This window comes from Polyodon spathula, chromosome 2, assembly GCF_017654505.1.
Source record: "Polyodon spathula isolate WHYD16114869_AA chromosome 2, ASM1765450v1, whole genome shotgun sequence".
In the NCBI taxonomy this organism is placed as follows: domain Eukaryota; kingdom Metazoa; phylum Chordata; class Actinopteri; order Acipenseriformes; family Polyodontidae; genus Polyodon; species Polyodon spathula.
The window spans coordinates 58,898,369-58,922,512 of NC_054535.1; the positions used below are offsets into that span (position 1 = coordinate 58,898,369).

The 24,144-nt window shown below is 41.5% G+C and overlaps 1 protein-coding gene across 1 annotated transcript in view; it reads left to right on the plus strand.

The window, feature by feature from the left end:
* Nucleotides 1-24,144, plus strand: part of LOC121298802 (glutamate receptor ionotropic, delta-2) — a 611,129-nt gene that overhangs the window by 374,143 nt on the left and 212,842 nt on the right. The window contains exon 7 of the mRNA XM_041226028.1: nucleotides 14,271-14,432. Within this exon, the coding sequence (XP_041081962.1) occupies nucleotides 14,271-14,432 (162 nt within the window). The remainder of the gene's footprint in view (nucleotides 1-14,270; nucleotides 14,433-24,144) is intronic.

Sequence of the window (24,144 nt, forward strand, 5' to 3'; positions counted from 1 at the left end):
TCTACTCCATCATGATAGTCAGACTTTAACAAGGGTAAAATACAATTGCCATCTGTTTGAATCACCACAGTATCATACTTATATGTATTTGGGAATAACAAACGTTATTGGAAAAGTTTACAAATTGACTTCATTTCAAGAATGAAATTTGTAACAGTTTGTTGTCAAACAAAATGTAAATCAGCTGTGCACTTGCGATGCAGCTTGCTCTGAGTGATCGTTGGAAACTAAACAACCAGCCTAAAGAACTGTGTTCATTACAATGACATTAATACTTAATAGCTGGCACAGTGAACACAGAAGAGATCGACTGCTTGATTCCTCAAAATTAACTTTTCTCCAAGCCATAGCCTTAAGATTTTCCTGTAGAACTAATTATCTTATGATCAATATTTTAACTTCTAGAAATTGTTTTTCTGCAAAAGTTTAACATGCACAACCTCACAAATTATTTTTCATGAGGGCCTAACTGCTCTTTCAATAATGCTTGTCTTTTATTTTCCTTAACTAGCAATTGAGACAATTATGATTTACTTTATACACAAAGGACTTTGTTGTGAGAGATGCAAATCTTTGGACCAGTAAACAACTGAGCATACGGGACTTGCATTGGCGCAGGGTTTGGACCAAGATGCAAAATGTATATGTATAAACCTGTAAATACCTTAGCATTTGATATAATATACTGTACTATTGTTGGTATTGTAATGACTGTAGCTGTCTCCTGTAGTAAATGTGTGTGAAGACACATTTTGCCCCATAAACAGTCAAATACTCAGTCTCTGATTTTACAACAACTGAAGATAAACATCAGGTAAAGAAAAGAAAACTCGCCATCGATTACATTACATGATACATAATGAAGCAGTGGCCAGCTCTGAAGTCACAGGTGGCTTGATAATACGGGAACAAAGAGGAATTCGGGCAATATTAGAGGTACTGATAAAATCAAATACTGACGTGAAAGAGGTGTTGAATAAAATTAAGCAAAAACAGAATTTTTGAACTGGAGGATACTGTGTTACAACAGGAAAAGGCAGAACTGAAAGTGGCTTGGGTTTCCACGCAGCTTAGAAAGTCGATACTCTCTCTCCACCGTCATAATTTATGTGATGTAGCAGTACATACCACACACATTCCATACTCTGTAGGAAGTGTGCGTCTAAAACGTATGATTTTAAAGGGTGGGTAAATCGCCTTCTCACGCTAAAAAGCTGTACATCTGACCAAAAAAATTTCCCGAAGCCGTACATCTGGCCCGCTAACAGGTACTGTCTGGCCTGTGGAGGCCTCCTTGGTAGGGCTGCATCAAAGGCAGAACTTCATTGTAATATTGCCACAAGGCCACGGGTGATGGACCTAGGGGTGCAGATGTATTTGGTGCAATACTGGATTTTCAAAAATGTTAATGCCAGATGTACCCACATGAAACCATTTGGAAAACACTCTGACTATTCAATTCTAACTCGTCCCAAAAAAAAATGTTTTAGCATTTCACATAAAAAAACAACTATTTTACATACACTAAGGGCCTGATTTTCAAAAACGGCAAAATAAGAACTAGGTCGCAAAATAATTTTTATTGCCTGATTTATGTAACTAATTCAAGTTATTTATATTTTTAAGGGTTCAAGGTGGATACAAGACACATTTTATATCAACCCTTTGAAAGCCATATGTTTAGTGACCCAGTAACTGATTATTTATTATTATTATTATTATTATTATTATTATTATTATTATTATTATTATTATTATTATTAAAATAGCAGGTCACAAATAAAAAATTAACACGACAAAATATATGCAATAAAATAAAGACGGAAGGCTTTATATTATAATCTAGTAAAAACAGGTGTGTGGTGTATTTGTAAACAATGACATGATATTAAACAACTTTCTCTCTGTATTATAAGCTTTCACAGTTATTTTCAGCAAAGCGAGAGATCTTGCTGGGGACGAAGGATCGATTATGGAGGTGGTGCCTGTTGTGTGCTTTGTTTTTCATCGAGTTGGTTGGATAGTGTTTACTTTGTCAGTTTTGGAAGTTAAAAAGCAAGTTCAGCTATCGTACTATTTTTTACTTAGCTTATTTTAGAAATGTCACACTGAATAAACACATGTGATAATATTCTTTTAAAAACCTTAAAATGCACTCACCTTTTAAAAACCAGTTGCCACATCAATTTCAATAGGCTACTGCTTTAGCCAGAGAGCACATGCAGGCACAGTACAAGGGAAAACTATGCAGGGAACATTAAACATTAAAGTATTGGTGAGAAATAAAATAGGATACTATTCAAGATAAATAACAATGATGGTGTTTCACACGTAGGTTATAATTCTTTTTTTCTTGTATGTAGTCGCATTTTTCAAACAGTGCAAAACAACTACTTGGCGATACACTGCAGCCATTCTGCTCAGACCCCAACATTTTGTTTGCTATGCGACTTCCGGAAAATCGCATAAGCGAAAACGTGGCTGCGCACAGTGATCAGTTTTTCACATTGATAGCGAAAAGTTTCGACCGTTATCAACAAAAAATATTTGGGAATGTGGGAAAAATACAGTCATTTTTTTTTTTTATTTGGCCTTATTATTCGTCAGCCAATCGGCTCCCCCTAAAGTCAGCAGCCGACTTGAGGGAGGCGCTGATTGGCTGAAGAACCGTAAAGTGCATTCATTTATTTTGTTGTGTTTTTGTTTTGAATTGTTATTGCGCAAATGTGTTTTATTATTATTAGTCAACCAATCGGCACCCCTTGAGGTCAGTGCACTGCGCCGCCACACTGCTCGCACCCCGCTTGATACGGCCATGTACATAACGAAGCCTTTTGCATAGCACAGAAAGATATTTATTCATCCTTTACCCTTGTTATCTTTGTGACTAGTCATTGGATAGCTGGTTGCTTTAAGACTAGACTTTTCTGTCCTGTTGTACACTAGCGAAGTAGCAGCTATCATCGGTATCTACCAAAGAGAAAACTGTTGTTTGAATGAACTAGTTCAAAAAGAAAAATACATCAGCTTGCAGCAAGATTTACATAACGGGGTTCCAAAAAGTCCCTGTGGACAACACCTGAGAAATTTGTTGAACTCGTATTGGCTACCGATATACTGGTTCATCAGCAACAACAAGAACAAACAAAATATATACATAACCACATTTTACTGGTGAGAGCCTTGTTGTCACAGAAGAATTCAGATATTACTTGTTAATAATAATAATAATAATAATAATAATAATAATAATAATAATAATAATAATAATAATAATAATAGGGTCATTTTTTAAAATTATTTTGTGTAACACTATGTGTTGTCCAGCCTGATTATTTCAATACTGGTGGGTCCTACATGATTTTAATTCAAATAAGGTATTATATGATTACAACTTAAACTAGTCCAAATACAATTATACCTTGCACACCTACAATAGAGAGAGTGAACAACATTCCTGAAAAATGTGAAGGCTGTAATTGTAATTCATTTGTTCAGAAATCACTAATGGAAGTATTTGGAGGGGTACAGACCAGTAATTGTGAAACTCATTCAAACGTCGTTCAAACCGAGCCGTGGCCTCAGCAGAATCCAGTATATATAAGGTGACCAGATGTCCTTAAACTGGGACAGTATGGAAATATTGTGAATAACTTATAAGCTCTAGGGTTTTTATTTTTACTTTGGCAGTATTTGATTTAATATCGTGGTGGTATTCAGAGTGGAATCTTTTACATTCAAAAACTTTTTATTGGACAGTAGAAATTCAACAATATCAAATTTCATGATTCTCAATTCACAAAAAAATTACTGCTGCAAATCTAGTGTCTTTTCTGTCTAACAAACTGCATCTTCTCTCTTTGATTTCCACTTTGCATCTCACTCCCTCTTTACGGCAAACCAAGCCCTTCCTTTATGAAAACATTACCTATCTCAATATTTTTATTTATTAAATAGTTACTTCATATAATACTTTTTTTCGAAATATATTATTTTTTACCATTTAACATGGTATGTGTTCTATACATTTGTTTCTATCCTCCACCTTTTCACAAATAATCAGCGTTTCTGAATAATGGAATAGGCAGGAAATGTCATACAATTAAAGGTTTTTAACAGGCTCCTTTGTGTTGGAAGTGATACCTGTCAGCTAAAAACTTGTTCAAAATGAAATCTGGAAATAAAACTACTTGGAGAAACTGATCAACCCACCGCAGCCCCCCAGTAATTTGAGCCCTGACCTTTGTCTCTTTTGCAAACAGACTTTGTCCATCTATATGATTTAGCAAAGGTGTTTTAGTGCCCACCAGCAAGTCAGCATTCGCACTGGACATGGGCTGAACTTTAGGGGAGTGCCCTCATTTACATGCAAATACAGTGATTTAGCAAACCATCAACAGTGTTAGCGTTTGCGTTTTCAAATGACATGTGAAAACAAGGTCTAAACTTTGCGCAAATTACATAGTCAACTATAAATACTGCTGAAACTACCAGGGAAGCAGGTAAAGAAAAGAGAGAGAGAGAAAAGAGAAATAAAAGAAATATAGAGTGCACACTGGAGGAGGAAGAGGAGATGTCCCTGAATATTTAGAAGTCTTTTTTGAGCCTGTCTGACACATAATGTATGTAGCAATTTTGCCTCAACACAAATCACTGACATCTGCCAAACTGCTTCAGGCTGACCTGGAAGGAGACATACAGAGAGCACACTGTTTGCCTGTAGCACTAAGTGTACACACTGCATTAATATTTTATGCCACTGGCTCGTTCCAAAGTACTGTGGGTTACTGTAAAGGCATAAATATTTGCGACCAAAATATTTGGCGAATCACATCCATAAAACCTATTTTGCTCCAGAAATGTTAGTTACTTGTTGAAATATACAAAGTATGTATTGTTAGTGGAATTTGAATTTGTGCCAAAAACTTTTTTTTTTTTCATATGCGAAAAACACATAATAAAAGGCTTGGAAATATTTATGGATTTACAGTGTACTGCAGACATGAACCAGTCGGCTGTGCAGTGCAAGATGTACCTGCAGCTTTAGTAAAGCGGGCAGAAGAATTCTCTCACGAGCTGCAACAAAATATAAAGCAGGGTTTTATTGTGAGATATGGGTTTCCTGGCGTCCTGGGAACCATCAATTGCACACATGTGCAGCTACACACTCCAACACAGACTAGGCACCTCTACATAAATAGTAAGGGGACCTATCCTATCAACGTGCAAGAAGTGTGTTATGCTAACAACTACACCACAGATGTGTATGCAAACCATCCTGGCTCCTTGATAGGTGACAACGGGTATCCACTGTAGCTGTGGCTACTGACTGCTGTTCAGCCCCAAGACGCCTGCCGAACGGTATAACTGTACCTTTAAATGTGCTCATACAGTAATGTAATCCTCAAAATGGTATTCCAATGTTTGGATGTCTCTGGGGGAATACTACAGTACACTCCTCAGAAGGTTAGCAATATCATCCTGGCTGGTTGTGTTTTACAGATCATAGCTCTCCATAGTGGATGTGACGTTGAACTTACAGAGGAAAGATTACAGGGTTTGAGGGAAGCAGATGCTGCAAGTAGGCAGGTCAGACAAAGCCGTATAGATGACTTTTTTTAATTTCGTAAGTATTCAATCACCACCTCCAGAATGCTAAAAAAATTCAAAGCCCCGCTTAAAGGGCTTGGTGCTCTTAAACGGAATGTTAAGTCCTTATTGGTTGTAACCTTACTCCCACCACTGTGTTTTGATTGGCTGGGTGCATGATTCGCTATTTGATATGCATTAGCCCACGCATGAGACCCAACTTGAGACCTAAATCACGCTTTCATGCGCTATTGTGGCGGTTCACTAACGCTGTCATTTTTGCCCTAGAGTCACCTGAGTCAGAGCCCATTAAAAAATCATTTACAACCTTGACAAAAGCTGTTTCAGTACTCTTTTGCAGTATAAAGCCTGATTGAGACATTCATAGTTTATTTATTGAAAGATGATTATTCAGTTGTTGTTATTCCATAGGGTAACATTTCATAGCTTTCTTCCTAAGAAAAATGCTGCGATTATGAAGCTGCTGATATAACTGCATTGGAGGTAGAGGCAAGAGGGAGATTGATACCTTTGAAAGATTTTCTGAAAAGCTGTGTAGGTCGATTTCTCCTTGTTGTTTGGCATAGCTTGAGGGATTGTTTATAGAAAGTTAGCCGTTGAATAAATATAGGAATGAAGAAATATCACTCTGACATCCCAAACTGAGTCCACAAATTATAGTTGGATTAGTGTGTATTGTATGTTACCTTTATTTACAGTTTATATGGTACTGTGCATATGCAACCAGTCACATTTTAAAGTGCTGATAGCACTACTTGTAATGTGAATAATTTTGTTGTATATTTCTTACATACATTTAAAAAAATGACCAAGAAATTGAGCATCTCTAATAGAAAAAGGCAATGATTTACACAATCTGGGAGCATTATAACCAATGCACCCCCTCTCCTTTTCAACCTTTGCGAGGCACAAAAGGCTAGCATTAGCTGACTTAAGGTTTATAAGGGCACAAAATCTCCCATAGGTAATCCGGTGCCACGCCATTTGTGATGGTGGTCCACTATGAAAGGCGCTATATAAAAATAAAGATTATTATTATTATTATTATTATTATTATTATTATTATTATTATTATTATTATTATTAAGCGTTTTATGGGGTTGATGTAAGGATAGGCATAGTGTAAACAATTGTGGCTGCAAAATCTGAATTGCCTAGTGACCAGGCAATTATTTTGCACTGCAGCCTATGTAAGCTTAAGATCAATGCAAACTACTCAAATACTCAAACTGCACAAATACCAAGCTGGAATCATGACAGTGAGGATCCCAATGAGCACTGCCTGTGTATCGGGCAGCGGCAGCATTTAAAGCCCAGAGGTGAGGTGAGTTAGGAGTACAGAGAGGAGTAGGTGCTGTATGAGATTTGTGGAGCACAAAAATCTAACCAAACAGAAACATATATCAGAGGAAGGGCAGCAGAGTTTTCTGAGGCGGAGAGTCCTTACTGCTGAGATCACTTGGAGTGAGACGATAACGTTAATTGGAAAAGCCTCAGCCGCATCAGTTATGCTACCAAAGAGGCCATATTGTCCTCTATAGTGGAGAAAGTCAACGCTGTCGGTGTTAGCAGGAGGACAGTCAACCAGAAAACATGAAATTCAGCTATTAGGTCTAGGATGATTTTTGAAGTGAGACGATAACACCTTACCACCGCAACCTCCGGCATCCCAAACAAAGTGACCCTGGGTTTGAATATGCAGGATGTTCTCCATCTTGCCCTTCTCCTCCGAAGAGCCAAGCATCGCAGCATCAGGAAGCGTACTACAGCAGCCATCTTAAGGCCAATGACAGGTCTCCGAAGGTGTGGGATTTTATACAGCTCTTAATTACTTGCTTCAGCAATGGTTTGCATCTTGTAGGAGGTGCAACGTTTTTGAAGGGTCAGCAATTGCCCAAGTGCAAGGCAAAATCCTTACATCTCATTCTAATGCTTGCGCCCACTTAGTATTCCAAATCCCTGCCCAATCCCATGCTCTTTTCTTCATTTGAATACATTTCAATATCATTAAAATGGATTAAAGATGTCAAAGTGCTAATTTGATAGCGGTTGCGGAACGGCAGGTGAAATCCATTCTTTGCATAACATGCAAAACATCAATTTTAGCTGCGATTTGCGTTTTTCAGCCGCAAATTACTTTGCACGTATCTTTACATTAACCCTTATATGTGAATAGTAAGATTTTTTAATCAATTCTAAAAAGCACTTCAAGCCAATGCAGTGAGGTAATCGTGATAAAGCATGATGTGAAAGCCCAGCAAATAAAGCATTGTAATAATCTAGACTCTAGATGAAACAAAAGCTTAAATTAACTTCTCAGCATCAGACTGAAAAAGAAAACACCTAATTTTAGCAATGTTTCATAGATGATAAAAAGACACTTTTGTAACTTTAAATCTGAGCCTCAAAACTGAAATCAGAATAAAATATAACCCACAAATATATTAAAGGTCAGGTTGCCCAAATCTATTTTTAAGGAATTTGCAAGATTTAGTTGCTGAGAACCTAACAACTAAATTTCTGGCTTATCAATGTTCAATGTCAAATTTTGAGACATTCAACTTTTGATATCAGCAAGACACTTTAGTATGGCTGAAATACCACTGGCATCATCAGGTTTTACAGAAATAAAGTGTGTCGTCAGCATGACAGTGAAAATTCACTCTGTTTACGAATGTTCTCACCCAGTGGTAGCATATACAAAGAAAATAATATGGGACCAAGAATAAAGCCCTGCGGGACAACACAAGTAATAGTAGATAATCCTGATAGAGAAGAGAACAAAGTCCTGTCTGTTAGTTAGATATAACTTAAACCACTTTAGAACAGTTCCAGTGAGGCCAACAGCTTTTAAGATGATCAATGAAAATGTCATGATCCACGGTATCAATGCAATGCTAATGTCTAAAAGAACCACAGTGGATATAGTTAGAGTCAGCACTCATCAGTAATTCATTCACCACTCTGACAAGGGCAGTCTCTGTACTATGAGCAGATATAAACCCTGACTGAAATTTTTCAAGGACATTGCTATTATACAGAAATGTGCTGTTGTTTGACTACTACCTTTTCAAGAACTTTAGCTAAGAATTACATAATATAAATTGACCTAAAATTACTCAAAACAGTACAATTTAAAGGCTGGAACACAAATAAGCAGAGCGGCATCACTGGGCATTTTTGTTCCCACTTGTCCCCAACCAGGCACACATGCACTATGCGACTAACTTTCTGCTACAATATTGTAGAAAAATTGAATGGTTGTTGTCAGTACCACACAGTAGGCTATGTACTTGAATATAATGTACAGATATGGCCAGAAGTTTTGCATCACATATAATTTTAGGATTGAGACGAATTAAAAATAAAAAAAGCTATATGAACATAATGTAGATATTTTATTTAACATCATGTAATCAAAGAAACTGCAAAATGATATCACAAAAGTCTACCAGAATCCACAAGAGTAGTACAGTATTTCATGTTAGATTTTGGAATGTCACACTTTTACATTTGTCAGTTTTTTGTTAAGTATATGGAAAACTACAAAGTGATATGTAATTCAATATGTTAACATAATATTATTCAGCAAGTTTGATTCAACTTTCTATAGGTGATGCAAATTTTTTGGCCATAGCTACAGTATAAAGACCCTCATATAATCTACTAAATATAAACACTGGTTTGTTTATCCAAGTTGTTTTTCTGTCATCTATATGCCAGTGTATGAAATGAGTGATCAACTTGGCAAAGAAACATACAATAGTTTTCTGACAGCAATTAGTTTACTATCATATGATAGTATATATATAATATATATATATTATATATATATAAATATATATATATTTATAATATATTATTATTATATTTTTTTTTTTTTTTTTTTTTTCACAGGCGTGAGCTGGGGGGTGGAGATAGGGCAGAAGAAGCAGAAGGGAGCGGTAAGCAGGATAGAGTGCCAGCTAGAAGGGACCTGACCTAGGATAGAAGAGCAGGTGAGGCCCACTCTAGTAGCAGACCAGCGAATCTGGACATGGAAGCTAGGATATAAGGTGATCACTGACTGAGGGCGGCGATGCCGACACGAGCCCAGGGGCGAAGGACCCAGCAACCGAAGACAGGATACAGAAAGTGGTCACTGACTGAGGGCGGTGATGCCGACACCAGGGGCGGGGCGAAGGACCCAAGAACCGAAGACAGGATACAGAACTGTGGTCACTGACTGAGGACGGCGATGCCGACACCCAGCAACCGAAGACAGGATACAGAAAGGGCAAAGGATCTAGCAACCGAAGACAGGATACAGAAAGTGATCACTGACTGAGGGCGGCGATTCCGACACGAGCCCAGGGCCAAAGGACCTAGCAACCGAAAACATATATGAGGGTTATGACTCGGGGAGCCGCCCATCAGAGGAAGATGGTCCCGGAAGACCGGGACACGAAAGGATATAGAGGGAGAGGTACCCAGCGTCTGAGACTTCTGTAGAGGGGCGCTCGATAAACCCCCACGCTGCCTGGGACTTGACATAAGAACAAGGCATAGAGGTTAGTATGGGACTCGAGCATGAGTAGCCACGTCCCGAACAGAGACAGAGTATAGAACAGCCTTGAGTGAGGCAAGATAAGCACAGGAGCTGCGAAAGAACAGAGTGTGGCCAGGGGTCCACTCTGACTCGTATGGTGACAAACCCCCTGAAGGTCAAGGGAGGCTGAAGCCTGCCCTGAGGTCAGAGAAGTGATGATCACTTGCCCCCCAAAAGGATGGACCCCCGGCTCCTCACCAAATCAACCACACTGTGAGGCAAACAAAAGAGAACACATGCCAGCGCATAACATAAACAAAAGACTAGAAGGACAAATGGAACAAATAGGAGGATGGTTAGTAAATTTAGTAGGATATGACTATGTGTACACCTGCTGCTCAGTGGAGAGGAAAAAACCCCGAAGCTAATTAGGAGAAAACCTCCAGTGGCTCTGGCAGACAAGTAGCCCCCACTTTGGGCATACTAGCAATTTTGGAATGGGCTGCGACTATGTTGGAGGGAGATGAATGAACATAAGAATCCACTGCAGAAGAGGACCAGCGCCCCATGGTCTTGATCAGGCTCTGATTGATGCTGGCCCTTGCTGCAGAGCTGAATGAATTGATCGCGCCAGAGTTGGTCTGTCTTTGAAGTGCGCAGCCGAATAAGGAAATAGGAGTTGGAAATAGAAGAGAGGTCACATAAACGAATACCCACCAAGGGGAAGCAAGAAGCTGAGGGAACTGTGAATTCGGAGCTTCTGAGAAAGCCGAAGAAAGCTGTGAGGCAGATGGTCTCCATGAGTAGATCCTCGTAGGGGGAGAAGCAGCCTTTCCGAAGAGTAGAGATGAGTGAATGGAGAATGTCTGTTGATATAGGCAGGCGTGAAGGTACGGCGGGGGGAAGCTTTTGAGGATTCCGTGGAGGGTCAGATGAACTGCTGGTATAGAGAGGATGGAGGGAGAAGGCACGGACATGATGTGATAGTGATATTGTATTCCTGAAATGTAAGATTTAATGGAAGCTGGGGAGAGATGCAGAGATTCCTTAGCATGGACGATGAAGGCCAAGATCCAGTCTTGATTAAAAGGAATAGGGCAGATGTGATTATGAGCCAAGAAGGTTAGAAATGCTGACCAGGCTTAGAGTAAGAAGCTCTTGAAGAAGGGGCGAGGGCTGCAGACATGTAGTGTTGGGCGGATTGTAGAAGGTTGCTGAGGGTAGGGTTCAGTCTTGTAACAGCTGATGAAACTGAGGGGATTGGAGAGGGGCTGGGGAAGCAGTTGGGACCAGATGATGGAACTTGGATACCTTCAATTATTTGCTTCCGAATTTTTGGGGAAACAGAATGGTTGTCAATAGTACGAGGAGAAGAGGAGCTTGATGCAGTGGCTGAGGCAAGGTTGAACTCTGGGAGAGCAATGGGGGGGGGGTGCTAAGGAGGACGTACCGGAAAAGGGGGTGGAAGTACTGAAACTGGAGGCAGGCGGAGCAGAAGGGTTCTCCAGTTTGTCAAGACAAGCGCTGAGAGATAGCTGAGAGTCTATGAGAGGCTGGAGCAAAGTTTGCAGCTGATTAAACATGTCATGAGAGGAATCGCTGGTGGAGGGGATGGGCAAAGCGCATAACTGCTGTTGCAGAAGCTGTGGCTGCGCTGGCTGCACTGGCTGCGCTGCCTGCGCAGGCAGGGGGAGCTGGACTGCGTGAGCAGGGACTTACACATGCGCAGTCAGGACGGGAGCTGCGAGAGTAGTGGAAGGGGAGGGCCTGATGGCCGAAGATTGCAGATGGGGTGGAAAAATTGGCTCGGCTGATAAGGCTTCGCAATAAGCAAGAAACAGGGACATACGGTCTCCACCGACAGGGATAGGGATAGCCTTCTGGAAGAGAACTTTCAGCAGTTTAGGTGTCGTCCAATCTTTATAATGAAGCTGCGGCTGGGGCTGGCTGGCGGAACCGCGCTTGGAGCGGCGCGGTTGTCTGGCTGAAGGCTGGGTGGAAGCAAAGTGGGCTGGCGAGGTTGGTGCAGTCAGAAGCCAGGAAGAGGAGGGACGGGAGGTCGAACAGAGACGGACTGGTGGAGGAGTCGGAGGTAGGAAGTCGTCCGAGTCCGAGTAAACAGCATGGGCAGAAGGCTTTTCCATTTGAAAGCAGGTAAGCTTGCGAATAAGTATATATTTGAAGCTGATCTTCGTAGAAAAAGGGAAAAAAAAAAAATAATAATAATATATATTTTTAATTATTTTTTTTTAAGCAGAGTAACGCGTACCGCTACTGGTCAGGATTCAAAACGAAACGCTAGACAGCAAAGGTGCAAGTGATCAGGGCTTAAATAGAAAATAGGTACTAATTGACAGGAAATTGGAAGCTGCACGCCTCCCGAACTACGCAAGCTAACATATATGTACATACACACATACACACAGTTAATTTGATACAGTTATAATTTGATACAGTGGGGGAATAGTGATTTGTGTTTATTAAATAGGCTACAGAAAGGATGTGTATCAGGAACAATGTACAAAATACTGACCTCACTGTCCTTGTAAGAAATATGGGAAGGTCAAATACTTCAGGGTGCTTGGACACCTACGTAGACATCTATTTGCCATTCATAATTCTTCCTGTCAAGGACATGTTGTCACCACTTATATGTGATTGGTTAATCAACCGATGCAACATTCTCTTTTCATTTTGTATAGGGCACTGTTAACTGAGGGTGTAGTTTGCTTAGAAAAGACTGTTTGAGTTTTAACTGGGGTAACAATATCAAACGTACTTGTTAAAAAATGGTTATATCTGTCAACGCATCAGTAGACAGAGAGTGGGTAGCAGTGAGTGGTGATAGTCTCGCTGAATCAGAAACACTTGTTGCAGTTGAAGAATTTATTCTGCAAGTTTTAATAGTAAGTGCCACACTCTTATTAGGTAAGGGCAATATAGCCTCAAAAAGAATGCACAAATGATCCGAAACAGTCTACTGCTGACAAATTATGAACATCAAAGCCCCGAGAAATGACTAAATCTAAGGCGTGACCACGACTGTGAGCAGGTCCTGTAACATGCTGAATATAATCAAGGGAATCTAAAAGCCTTAAAAATGTCAGTCTTTAGATAAAATTCAGTGACAACATGTATATTATAATATATAGACAGGAAATCAGCAGAATGCAAGATATGGATAATAATCGGATACCTTCATTATCATAATGAAGTATGAGAGTATAACATTCAGCAGTATATAGGCCTATTTGTTATATGAGATAATAATATTCTGGGATTAAAGCATTTTGTATAGTACACTATGGTGTTTTTGATTGGGTAGTATACAAGGAGGTACACATTTTACAAGCACTGATTGCTCAGTCTTATATATTATACACAGTGTGTTGTTGCTACCAGATTTCTTTTGATCGTGTAAGCAATGCTCTGTTTACTTGACAAGTTTTTTCTTGCTGGGCTGTTCTGTATACAGTAGCTGATATGAGCACAACACACTATATACATCTGCCTACAAATTACAAGCAATTTTGTTGACAATGGATTTTTTTGGTTTTACAGTTTTATGTTGTTGGTACAGTATCACTATTTCTTTCCTTATATGCAGTTTACTACAAAACTACTTCAGTAAAAAACAACTTGGTCCACATATGAACCCTTACATTTACATTCTATGCAAAATTTGGAAGCTAGTGCAAAATCAGTTTGTTTTTAGATTTAACAGGGCAAGGAAAGGGTCCCCTCACAGTTCTGCAAGCATCCCAGTTCTTATCTAAACACTCATTGACATCCAGTACAATACCTCTATTGAGCACAGACTGAAAGTGTCCCCACACAGCTCTGCAAACATTTCAATTCTGATGTAAACACTCCTTGACATCCGGTACAAAACCAAAAAAAGACAAACAGTTGTGCCCAACACGTTATGTAAAAAAAAAAAAAAAAATGTCTCAAGTTTATTTCCAGATCTGAAAGATATTTTGTTGCAATTATTCCTTTTATTTTAGAAGAAGAAAGCTCAGATACAATATATTGACATACATGTTCTCCCATTGAGGAAAGACAAATATGAGAATTGTACATACAAATCGATTTGATTCAATACTCTTTTTTTTTACTTGCATCCTTTTAGATTACAAACCGATACATCTATGACACAGTGCTGCTGTTGGCTAATGCCTTCCATAAAAAGCTGGAGGATCGGAAATGGCACAGCATGGCAAGCCTGAGTTGTATCCGGAAGAATTCCAAACCATGGCAAGGAGGACGTTCAATGTTAGACACTGTCAAGAAGGTACTTTTCATTTATGTCTGTGATTCATTTTTAAGGAGTACGTTCAACGTTAGACACTGTCAAGAAGGTGCTTTTCATGTATGTCTTAATCATTTTTAAGAAGGGCGTTCAATGTTAGACACCGTCAAGAAGGTCCTTTTCATTTATGTCTCTGAATCATTTTGTTTATTCCTTTTGAAACACAACGTGCCAAGGGAGAAACTAACTGGAGAACCCAGGCTTTAGCTAAAAAAGAAAGGTTTACTTTAATTAAATTAACCATCTCCTAGCTAATTCTTAACTACTCAATCAGATATTTAATCATGAATAACTAAGAGCAAAATCTCCACATCAGTATTCGCCAATTGAACACTAAATAGAATTACAGATTACATAAAGCCTGAGGTAAGCATTATGAAATTCAATGATTCTGCAATGTGTATCTCATTTAATCAAATATTGAAAAAAGCTATGTCTAAGTCTCTTCTATGATTCTAACACTATTTAACCATAATTCTTTTTGTAGTATCACAGTGTCGATGGTTAGAGTAACAGTCGCTTTTTTAACGGGTCATATTTCTTAAATAGTTTGAGATCCTGGATGGACTTAATATTTTCAGTGTTAGATATTCCCATTAATCATTTTTATGACAATGTTGAGAGTTACACTCTAGAGTGTAATGAGTGTACTCTAGTGATCTGTGTAACATTGATATTTCCACTGTGTCTTGTGTACTGTAATTGCCGTTGTATTGTGTTACCTTCCCGCTCTGTATTTCCTACTATTGCTGGTGAACCCTGTCTCTGTGTCTGCGAGCAATTGTAGCACGTGCGTGTGGTGCTGTCTGTGTCTCCCCTGTAATTGGCTGTTGTTTGTGCCCATTGGTCTTGGTGTGCGGCTGAAAACCAATTGGATGTGTGTAAGCTCCAATCCCTGCTTAACATAAAGGGGTGGAGCTACATTATAAAAGGAGCTGCACCACCAATTATGTGTTGTGTTCTGAAAGGTTGTTGTTGTTGTGCCTGCCCTAAAAGCTGGTTTAGTTCATGTATGCAGTGAAGCAGTCATAACAGTGGTCTCTGAAAGTGTGCTAGAGCTAGCATCCTGAATAAAAGAATTGAACTTGAATCAAGTGTGTCATCTCTGTCCTTTCTGCCTGCCTGTGAAATGCTACAGTACGTTCAATACACTCTTCTGCGCTTTGAATTCACGTTAAAAACACTCCCTTTCAAGATCAAAACATTATAACTATGTACGCCGAAAACACTCCAGTGTATGTAGCACAGTCATATCAATAAACAGTTTAATACTAATATGTACATATACCATATTTTCTAATAACTGCTTAAATAAATAAAAACAGCTACATATAACACATTTAGCCTATTAGTTTTATTTCATCAATCTAAGGTGTTGTTAGCAGTCTATATATTTTCTTCTAAACTTGCATAAAACGCCTGTGTGATCTAAATTTGTGTAAACGAGACTAAAGAAGAATCTCATTCTGTATTTGACTAAAAGTGTTAGATTTATTTACTAATTAGCTAACTAAACAGAGTGCAATTCTGCCTAAGGGTTATTGCTGATATTATGTGTAGAGAGTTTCAACACGATAGGTAGACCGGTTGGAAAAGGAGAGCTCAACTTTCAAGAAATATTCAGTTATTTATCAAATGGGAAATACCCAGATGCACTTAAAGGTTACATTGGAAGAAGACAATGGCTGCGTTTTTTTCATTATAGATGGCCAACTAATGTACAAACACAAGGTACACAAAAAACAACAAAGGTGAGCCATGAAATAGACACATTCTATCAGTATGTATATCTGTGGCAGAGCAAAGCTCTACCCTTTTTAAATTGGCAGGGATGAGGTTAATTTCCCCTACCTGCCTGGGGTTATTATGTTCAGGTGGCTGGGGTTGATTAGTTGATTAAATGATTAACTTAATTAACGATCTATCAGCGCCCGGCCACCTGACATAAAAGGAGGCCTCTGCTTCTCATTTGGGAGGAGGGAGTTGAGGAAGCAGGTTGGTGTTTTGTTGGTTGTGAGTTTTCAATTTTCTAAATCCAGTGAAGGCATTGCCCAGCCTGGAAACTTTTATTTTGTACATTTTGTTTTTTGTCTTTCTTTTTGTGTTTCAATCCCTTTGTTTTGGTCCTTGTGCCCTTTTATTTTTGTATCTATTTATAATAAGTATTTTTTTTTTTGAACTGCAGTCTGTCTCTGGGCCTCTATTCCTAATCTACATTAATGATTTAGATTCTGGTATAGTAAGCAAAATTGTTAAATTTGCAAATGACACAAAAGTAGGAGGAGTGGCAAACACTGTTGTAGCAGCAAAGGTCATTCAAAATGATCTAGACAAGATTCAGTACTGGGCAGACACATGGCAAATGACATTTAATAGAGAAAAGTGTAAGGTACTGCACGCAGGAAATAAAAATGTACATTATAAATATCATATGGGAGATACTGAAATTGGAGAAGGAATCTATGAAAAAGACCTAGGAGTTTTTGTTGACTCAGAAATGTCTTCATCTAGACAATGTGGGGAAGCTATAAAAAAGGCTAACAAGATGCTCGGATACATTGTGAAAAGTGTTGAATTTAAATCAAGGGAAGTAATGTTAAAACTGTACAATGCACTAATAAGACCTCATCTTGAATATTGTGTGCAGTTCTGGTCACCGCGCTATAAAAAAGATATTGCTGCTCTAGAAAGAGTGCAAAGAAGAGCGACCAGAATTATTCCGGGCTCAAAAGGCATGTCATATGCAGACAGGCTAAAAGAATTGAATCTGTTCAGTCTTGAACAAAGAAGACTACGTGGCGACCTAATTCAAGCATTCAAAATTCTAAAAGGTATTGACATTGTCGACCCAAGGGACTTTTTCAGCCTGAAAAAAGAAACAAGGACCAGGGGTCACAAATGGAGATTAGACAAAGGGGCATTCAGAACAGAAAATAGGAGGCACTTTTTTACACAGAGAATTGTGATGGTCTGGAATCAACTCCCCAGTAATGTTGTTGAAGCTGACACCCTGGGATCCTTCAAGAAGCTGCTTGATGAGATTCTGGGATCAATAAGCTACTAACAACCAAACGAGTAAGATGGGCTGAATGGCCTCCTCCCATTTGTAAACTTTCTTATGTTCTCTATCCACTCGCCAGCCTGCCAATATATCATTATGCTATTATTTGTTATAATACTAAAACACATTTTTTTGTTCATTTAAAAAAAATGGTTTTATTAAATAAGATAACATTCAAAACATGTATAGCAAAAACATTTTTAATCCCTCAAAAATGACTGTTATTTTTTTGAGCAAAATAACTCAAACCTGTATGCTTGAAACAAGGTAATCCGTAGGCCATAGATTCCAATGTACTTTTTTGGTGTGTGTGGATGTGTGTGTGTGTTTCTGGATGTAATAGTTTTGTTTTTTTGTTTTTTTTTAAAGTGTATATAGTTAATGTTGGTATTTTTGTTTTTGTTTGCTTTGTATTTCAACTCTGTATTTTTATATACAGTATGTTTGTACAGTTACAGTTTCTATTAATACAGTGTTACGTTAGGTAATTCAGTTTGCTTCAGCCTAAAGACGTTTGAGAGTGTTTTGAAAGTACATAGTGTGTTCTTTTGAATGTAGAAGTAGAATGTAAAATGAGTGTTTTAAACATATAATAAAAATACTCCTCAGAGTGGTTTTTTGAGTGTACTACACCAGCATATATTGCCGGTGCACACACTGCTGCAGGTGCGAGAGGCAGAATAAGCATAGAGAATGATGAAAAAATATTTAAGCGGCACTCAAAAAATGTGATGTGCCAAAGGCAACTTCTGTATCGATCTCCTATATTGTTTACAATGGTTCCACAAATGGGGGCCCACAAATCTGTTTGGTTTCAGGCCCACAAAAGGTTAATCCGGTCCTGGATCCTACCAAGTCTTCACTTCACAAAAGCAAGCTCAACCGTCTCATTAGAACTGATCTACAACATTTAAGTTCATATAATTGTAACTTTTTTATTGTCAGTAGACTTAAATTACATTTATTTTTGTATTTATTTTTATTTGGCAGACGCCTTTGTACAATGAGACTTATAAATGTTGCAGGGCAATGCAAGGTTACAAGGCAAAAATAATATTTGAATACAGTATATATGAAGCTTATAATATTCGCTGTACAGGCAATCTACATATGTAAAATTTCCAAAGGGTTCTGAATTTCAATTGAAGAATTTTTAGGTGTCCACTGATTAAAAAAGGTTGAAAACCTTTGTACTATGGCAATATTGACCTCCGACCAAACTTCTCATGAAATAAATGCACAAGTGCAAGGAGCTGTTGTTAATAATTAGACTATCCTATGATCTGGTACATTTTTAGCCAGTATTTGAGTTCCATTGCAAAACTCTGTCTCGGGCAGTATGTATTTTTTTTTTACATGTAAACCGCATTATTATGGTCTCTTTGAATGGTTCTATTGCTGACTGAAACACCAAGCTCCAGTTGCACCTGTATGGTTTCCAGTGGTGTAGTCGAGCCGGAACAGGCCGAACCTTGACTTAAGAGTTAACTTAACCCTTTGCGGTCCTTTGTTGGACTTGGTCTGACATTGCAAAAATCCTGTTCCAGTTTAAAGTCGGACTCAGTCCGAAATTGCAAAAAAAACCTTGTTTTAACAGGTCATGTGTTGGATCTGAGAGAGCTGACAGAGGGTGTTCCTTGTTGTTGGTGCTTATCATGGCGAGAACCGAGTTCTAATCAGCATGAAGTTTAACATCTACTCTCATGTAGTGGAAATTATGAAGATCTGGTTACTTCCAATGACTGCCGTGAATAGTGCAGCTGGCAACAAGGGAAAGGCCTTGTGACAGCATGAAGAGATAGCCGACAAGAGGAAAGAGACCCCATTGGGGCTGGCAAGGGTTAGCTCTATGTTTTCTATATCCAGCTCTATGTTTTCAAAGGTAAACAGGATGCTGGAGATACCCGCCCAAGGCTTCTAAGAAATTAAAGAGAAAAATACCCCTAGAGTCTGCGAGAGTGGGGGCGAAAGATGGCTCAGCGTTGGCTAACACGGTTAATGACTTAGGAATGGAAACGGATATGAGAATGGACAATACTTCACGAAAGACTAGTTCAAGTTCTGCAGTTAGCAAAGACATGGGACTCCAGGTTTGTGTCTGCGGCTGGAGCAAGATGACAACGGTCAATGGTTTGAAGATTCATCAAGGAGGAATGAAATGCTTGAGGGAGAATGGACAAGGGCCTCACATTGATCAGCACTTCTTACAAAGTCAGTCAAGTCAGTTGAATGAAATCCAGTGACAGGAAGCAAACCACAGTTCTCAGGATATCAGCACCCCTGTCATAGATGTGAGGAGGACTTGCATGGATACATCTAGTGATGAACCTAATGATCCTTGCGAACCCGGTCAGACAAACCAGCGAAAAGAACCTGAACGGACACAATCCTGGAGTTAAATGGCCAAGAGCGTGTGAGAAAACTGCGTGGGACACAGTAACCATGGATCTCTGTTTTACTTTGGAAAGGTTAAATGGAACAGTTGAAAAGAAGCTGTATACATTTGGGGACATCATCTACGCATATGGAAGCGAGAGGTTTGGAACTGAAAATGGAAGGAAAAAGTACAAACTATCCCTGGAAAGTCTAGATGGCAGCAGGAGATTGAACGCTTAGTTAGAGAAAGGAGGCAATTGAGGAAGCAATTGAGAAAAGCAGAACAAAGTCCGAAGGAGGGACTCAATCTGTAACAAAGGGTCATAAAAGATAAGCTTGCAATATTTCACAGAGCTGAGCGCCTGTGGAAAAGCTACAAAAAGAAATAGCGTGCGAGAACTAACTGTTATAAAGATCCATTCAAATTTGTAAAGAAGTGTGGCAGGCTGGCGAGTGGATAGAGGCCCAGAGACAGACTGCAGTTAAAAAAAATAACTATTTTATTATAAATAAACAAAATTAAAGTGCACAAGGGCAAAATAACAGATACTCAAACACAAATAAAGCAAAAACAAAACTCACAAAAATAAAGTTTCCAGGCTGGGCAATGCCTTCACTGGATTTAGAAAATTCAAAAACCACAAAACAAACACCAACCTGCTTCCTCAGCTCCCTCTCCAAATGAGAAGCAGAGGCCTCCTTTTATATCAGGTGGCTAGGCGCTGATTGATCGTTAATCAACCTAATCAACTAATCAACCCCAGCCACCTGAACATAATAAACCCAGGCAGGTAGGGGAATTTAACCCCATCCCTGCCAATTTCTAAAGAGCAGAGCTTTGCTCTGCCACACACCTCCCCCCATGTACAACGTACACCGGCCGCAATCGGCCAACTCCCCCCTTCCCCCCCACCCTCCTCCCCCCAAGAGTCCAATTATGTCCCTTGGGTGGGCTGTTATGGTGGGCGGTGGTGGGCGGGGTTGATGTCGGAGCCCCCAAGCCTTCTTTGGTTGAGGGGGCCCCGAATCTCCAAGGTAGCACGGCGACGGCGGCCCGGCTCCCTCTGGTGGCGGAGGCGGCGACGGCGGCCCGGCTCCCTCTGGTGGCGGAGGCGGCGACGGCGGCCCGGCTCCCTCTGGTGGCGGAGGCGGCGACGGCGGCCCGGCTCCCTCTGGTGGCGGAGGCGGCGACGGCGGCCCGGCTCCCTCTGGTGGCGGAGGCGGCGGGCGGCCCGGCTCCCTCTGGTGGCGGAGGCGGCGGCCCGGCTCCCTCTGGTGGCGGAGGCGGCGGCGGCCCGGCTCCCTCTGGTGGCGGAGGCGGCGGCTCCGGCCCTCTCGGGCTCTGAGAGCGGCGGCGGTGGCTCCTCCCTCTCGGGCTCTGAGAGCGGCGGCGGCGGCTCCTCCCTCTCGGGCTCTGAGAGCGGCGGCGGCGGCTCCTCCCTCTCGGGCTCTGAGAGCGGCGGCGGCTCCTCCCTCTCGGGCTCTGAGAGCGGCGGCGGCTGCTCCTCCCTCTCGGGCTCTGAGAGCGGCGGCGGGGCGGCCTCCTCCCTCTCGGGCTCTGAGAGCGGCAGCAGATCCTCCTCCCTCTCGGGCTCTGGGAGCGGCGGCAGATCCTCCTCCCTCTCTGGCTCTGGGAGCGACGGCAGATCCTCCTCCCTCTCTGGCTCTGGGAGCGACGGCAGCTCCTCACCCCTCTCTGGCTCTGGGAGCGACGGCAGCTCCTCACCCCTCTCTGGCTCTGGGAGCGACGGCAGCTCCTCACCCCTCTCTGGCTCTGGGAGCGACGGCAGCTCCTCACCCCTCTCTGGCTCTGGGAGCGACGGCAGCTCCTCACCCCTCTCTGGCTCTGGGAGCGACGGCAGCTCCTCACCCCTCTCTGGCTCTGGGGACGACGGCAGCTCCTCACCCCTCTCTGGCTCTGGGGACGACGGCAGCTCCTCACCCCTCTCTGGCTCTGGGGACGACGGCAGCTCCTCACCCCTCTCTGGCTCTGGGGGCGACGGCAGCTCCTCACCCCTCTCTGGCTCTGGGGGCGACGGCAGCTCCTCACCCCTCTCTGGCTCTGGGAGCGACGGCAGCTCCTCACCCCTCTCTGGCTCTGGGGACGACGGCAGCTCCTCACCCCTCTCTGGCTCTGGGGACGACGGCAGCTCCTCACCCCTCTCTGGCTCTGGGAGCGACGGCAGCTCCTCACCCCTCTCTGGCTCTGGGGACGACGGCAGCTCCTCACCCCTCTCTGGCTCTGGGGACGACGGCAGCTCCTCACCCCTCTCTGGCTCTCGGGAAGGCGGCGCACCTCTCTTTATTGGAGTGACCGGGGCATCTCCCATGTCTACCGCCAGGTAATTAACCACCATGAGGGCAACCTCTGGGAAGGAGGCCGGGTGGTGTTGTTCCTCCCACTGTTCCCACCTCTCCCCATCTCGACGCCACAGCGTGTTGATAACTATGGGGAGATCGTGGACGAGGTCTGCCTCAGGGTGCATCAACCAGTCCCAGATCTCCTGGGACGGTGGTGAAGGTGGTGGTGCTGGAGGTAGTGGGGTGGCCCCTGATGCCCGGGGTGAACACTGCACCTCTTCCTGGGCCTGGTTGTAGGGGCATCCTGCCCAGTTGTGGCCGTCCTCCTCACACCGGCCACACCAGTTTGCCGGTGGCACGTCTGGGCAGGACCGCCAACGATGGTCCTCCTTCCCGCACCAGGAACACCAAGGGAAGAGGCTGGCCGGGTCCTCCAGCGGTGGCTGCAGCAGCTTACATTTCTTCAGCTGCTGCTTGTCCTGCCTTTTCCACTGTCTGCTCTTCTTTCCCATTTTTTTTCAAAAAAAAAAATAAATAAATAAATAAATACTGCTCTGAGCCTCTAGGTGGCGCTATCCCACTTCTGACACCAAATGTGGCAGGCTGGCGAGTGGATAGAGGCCCAGAGACAGACTGCAGTTCAAAAAAATAACTATTTTATTATAAATAAACAAAAATAAAGTGCACAAGGGCAAAATAACAGATACTCAAACACAAATAAAGCAAAAACAAAACTCACAAAAATAAAGTTTCCAGGCTGGGCAATGCCTTCACTGGATTTAGAAAATTCAAAAACCACAAAACAAACACCAACCTGCTTCCTCAGCTCCCTCTCCAAATGAGAAGCAGAGGCCTCCTTTTATATCAGGTGGCTAGGCGCTGATTGATCGTTAATCAACCTAATCAACTAATCAACCCCAGCCACCTGAACATAATAAACCCAGGCAGGTAGGGGAAGTTAACCCCATCCCTGCCAATTTCTAAAGAGCAGAGCTTTGCTCTGCCACAAGAAGATATTCACCAGTGAGAAAAATGGCACTAAAATCATCTAAGTTTGAGCTGGAGAGATATTTGGTGGAAACACATACAGATTCAAAAAGGCAGGAGCCTATGTCAATTCCTTCAGACATCCCACCTATCAATCCACCCGAATACCAAATGGAGGACTGTGCACCTAAGTGGAAAAAAGTAGAGCACACTGTGAAAAAAAGCAAGGGCATGAACATCTCCAGGGCCTAATGGAGATCCATACAGAGTGTACAAGAGTGCTTCTGGAGTTCTACGAATCCTCTGGAAATTGATGAAAGTGGCATGGGAAAAACAGATTGTACCAAGAGCATGGCGCCGAACAGGTGGAGTCTTTATACCAAAAGGAAAAGATTCTACAAGCATCAGTCAGTTTCGTTCTATTTCCCTATTAAGCGTAGAATGCAAGATTTTCTTCAGCATTATTGCTCAGAGATTGTCAATCTACCTATTAAAGAACTGCTTCATTGACACTTCAGTACAAAAAGCAGGCATTCCAGGTTTCCAAGGATCCTTAGAACACATCAGCATAATCTGGCAACAAATTCAATCAGCAAAAAAGGAGAGGAAGGAGCTCCATGTGACATTCCTGGATTTGGCCAATGCACATGGTTCAGTGCCACATGAACTTCTTTGGCAGCATTTGATTTTTTTTAGCATACTGATGACAATAACAAATTTACTGAAAGCCTACTTTGGAGATTTGCAATTTTGTTTTTCAACTTCAGAATTCAGCACTACATGGCAATGCCTAGAAGTTGGAATAATGGCAGGATGTACCATTTCTCCACTGGCTTTTACCATGGCAATGGAAGTAATTATTAGGGCATTAAAATGGGTAGTGGGAGGAGAGCGCTTGGCTTCTGGAATGAGACTATCACCAATTCGAGCATACATGGATGACATGACAACAATGACTACAACAGTAGC